General features: G+C 41.1%; 1 protein-coding gene across 3 annotated transcripts in view; it reads right to left on the minus strand.

Moving 5' to 3' along the window:
• Positions 1-2,575, minus strand: part of LOC117952226 (teneurin-3-like) — a 242,888-nt gene that overhangs the window by 9,259 nt on the left and 231,054 nt on the right. For all 3 annotated transcript variants that reach the window (XM_034884389.1, XM_034884382.1, XM_034884373.1), the window contains 2 exons: positions 1,801-1,998; positions 1,379-1,438 (listed from right to left, as the gene is read on the minus strand). In XM_034884389.1, the coding sequence (XP_034740280.1) occupies positions 1,379-1,438; positions 1,801-1,998 (258 nt within the window). The remainder of the gene's footprint in view (positions 1-1,378; positions 1,439-1,800; positions 1,999-2,575) is intronic.

The following is a 2,575-nucleotide window of genomic DNA, read 5'->3' on the forward strand; positions in this document are numbered from 1 at the left end:
CACCAGGTTTGCACACACTGCAGAAGGGATTTCGGCCCACTCCTCCACACAGATCTTCTCTAGATCAGTCAGGTTTCTTGGCTGTCGCTGAAAAACACGGAGTTTGAGCTCCCTCCAAAGATTCTCTATTGGGTTTAGGTCTGTAGACTGGCTAAGCCAAGCCAGAACCTTGATATGCTTCTTCCAGAGCCACTCCTTGATTATCCTGGCTGCGTGCTTCGGGTCATTGTCATGTTGGAAGACCCAGCCTCGACCCATCTTCAATGCTCTAACTGAGGGAAGGAGGTTGTTCCCCAAAATCTCACAATACATGGCCCCGGTCATCCTCTCCTTAATACAGTGCAGTCGCCCTGTCCCATGTGCAGAAAAACATCCCCAAAGCATGATGCGACCACCCCCATGCTTCACAGTAGGAATGGTGTTCTTGGGATGGTACTCATCATTTGTCTTCCTCCAAACACGGTTAGTGGAATTATGACCAAAAAGTTCTATTTTGGTCTCATCTGACCACATGACTTTCTCCCATGACTCCTCTGATCATCCAAATGGTCATTGGCAAACTTAAGACGGGCCTTGCCATGTGCTGGTTTAAGCAGGGAAACCTTCCGTGCTTAATGATTTCATGATTTCAAACCATGACGTCTTAGTGTATTACCAACAGTAACCTTGGAAACGGTGGTCCCAGCTCTTTTCAGGTCATTGACCAGCTCCTTCCGTGTAGTTCTGGGCTAATTTCTCACCTTTTTTAGGATCATTAAGACCCCACAAGGTGAGATCTTGCATGGAGCCCCAGTCCGAGGGAGATTGTAAGTCATGTTTAGCTTCTTCAATTTTCTAATGATTGTTCAAACAGTGGACCTTTTTTCACCAAGCTGCTTGGCAATTTCCCCGTAGCCCTTTCCAGCCGGGTGGAGGTGTACAATTTAGTCTCTAGTGTCTTTGGACAGCTCTTTGGTCTTGGCCATGTTAGTAGTTGGATTCTTACTGATTGTATGGGGTGGACAGGTGTCTTTATGCAGCTAACAACCTCAAACAGGTACATCTAATTTAGAATAATAAAAGGAGTGGAGGTGGACATTTTGAAGGCAGACTAACAGGTCTTTGAGGGTCAGAATTGTAGCTGATTGACAGGTGTTCAAATACTTATTTGAAGCTGTATCATACAAACAAATAGTTTAAAAATCCTACGTTGTATGTCTCTCACAGTGGACATGCACCTACGATGATAATTTCTCCCTTCCATGATTTCTAAGTGGGAGAACTTACAAAATAGCAGGGTGGTCAAATACTTATTTTCCTCACAGTATGTATATATGTATATATACATATATACATATTTGTTTGTGTTAACTCCATAAAAACAGAAAAGCGTATATACCTGTCTGCGATATTTGTACAGTATACAGCGGCCAGTCCCTAGATGGGCAACTCTGAGGAGCTAGAGAGAGAGAGAGAGAGAGAGAGAGAGAGAGAGAGAGAGAGAGAGAGAGAGAGAAAGATATTTTAATTTCATTACAATTATGATCAGATGAATCGATCACTGATCAGACTTGAACAATACTCATTACACTAAAGATTCATCATGAGAATTGACCGTGGTGGCACTTGAGATGCAAGAGTTGGGCTGTCTTGCAATCACAAAACAATAGACTGTAGGCTACTGAAGAACTTCAATCTCTGCTCAAATATAATTCAACACTTATAGCTCAATTGTGGGGTGTGAATTTTTTTTTAAAGAAGTGACAATTCTATCAAGTAATGTGAATAGCATTCATCACACACATGTACACACTCACACACCTGTCCATCTTCAGAGTAGTCCACAGTAACAGAGGCGTTGCTCTCCGGGGGGGTGTAGATGTTCCTGTAGTATCCTATGGATCTGATAGTCTGCATGGTGTGCCGAGCAACGCTGGGCATGGTGACCGCGGACAGACGGTCCCCAGAGTCATAGTCAAAGATGTACTGGTGCTGGCTGTGCAGCAGCAAGACCATGGACTGTTGGAAAGATGGCAAAACACAGGGAAACATGTAACACCCCATCAGAGCAGTAACAGACAGGAGCAGAAGCACAGTGAGACACTTCACATTTACACAATGTTTGTGAACATGACATTGTATGTCATCCATATTATATATTATATATTATATATATATATATATATATATATATATATATATATATATATATATATACATATAGTAAAAAAACAATAATATACATATTGATAAGATTGGGAGCAGAGGGGAGCCTCCATTATATCAGGGAAGCACTATACTGATATAAATATAAATAATCACTTAATCTAACATGCAGCTCCTTACACACAACAGCGGTGTTTTTGTCATGAACCTTACATGTGACGTATTGGGAGACAACCACATCAGTCCACATTATAAATGAATATGGAAATCAAGTATAGTTGAGAGTACATCTTTCAATTAGCATTTATTAGATGAAAATATTGATATTTTTGTGCCATCTGGTGGGGTTGTGTACGGTGGCCGGGAAGTGCAAACAACATTACAAAGTCTGAAACACTTTTACAAAGAACAAAACAAATTTACATTTTAA

This window comes from Etheostoma cragini, chromosome 2, assembly GCF_013103735.1.
Source record: "Etheostoma cragini isolate CJK2018 chromosome 2, CSU_Ecrag_1.0, whole genome shotgun sequence".
Classification (NCBI taxonomy): Eukaryota; Metazoa; Chordata; class Actinopteri; order Perciformes; family Percidae; genus Etheostoma; species Etheostoma cragini.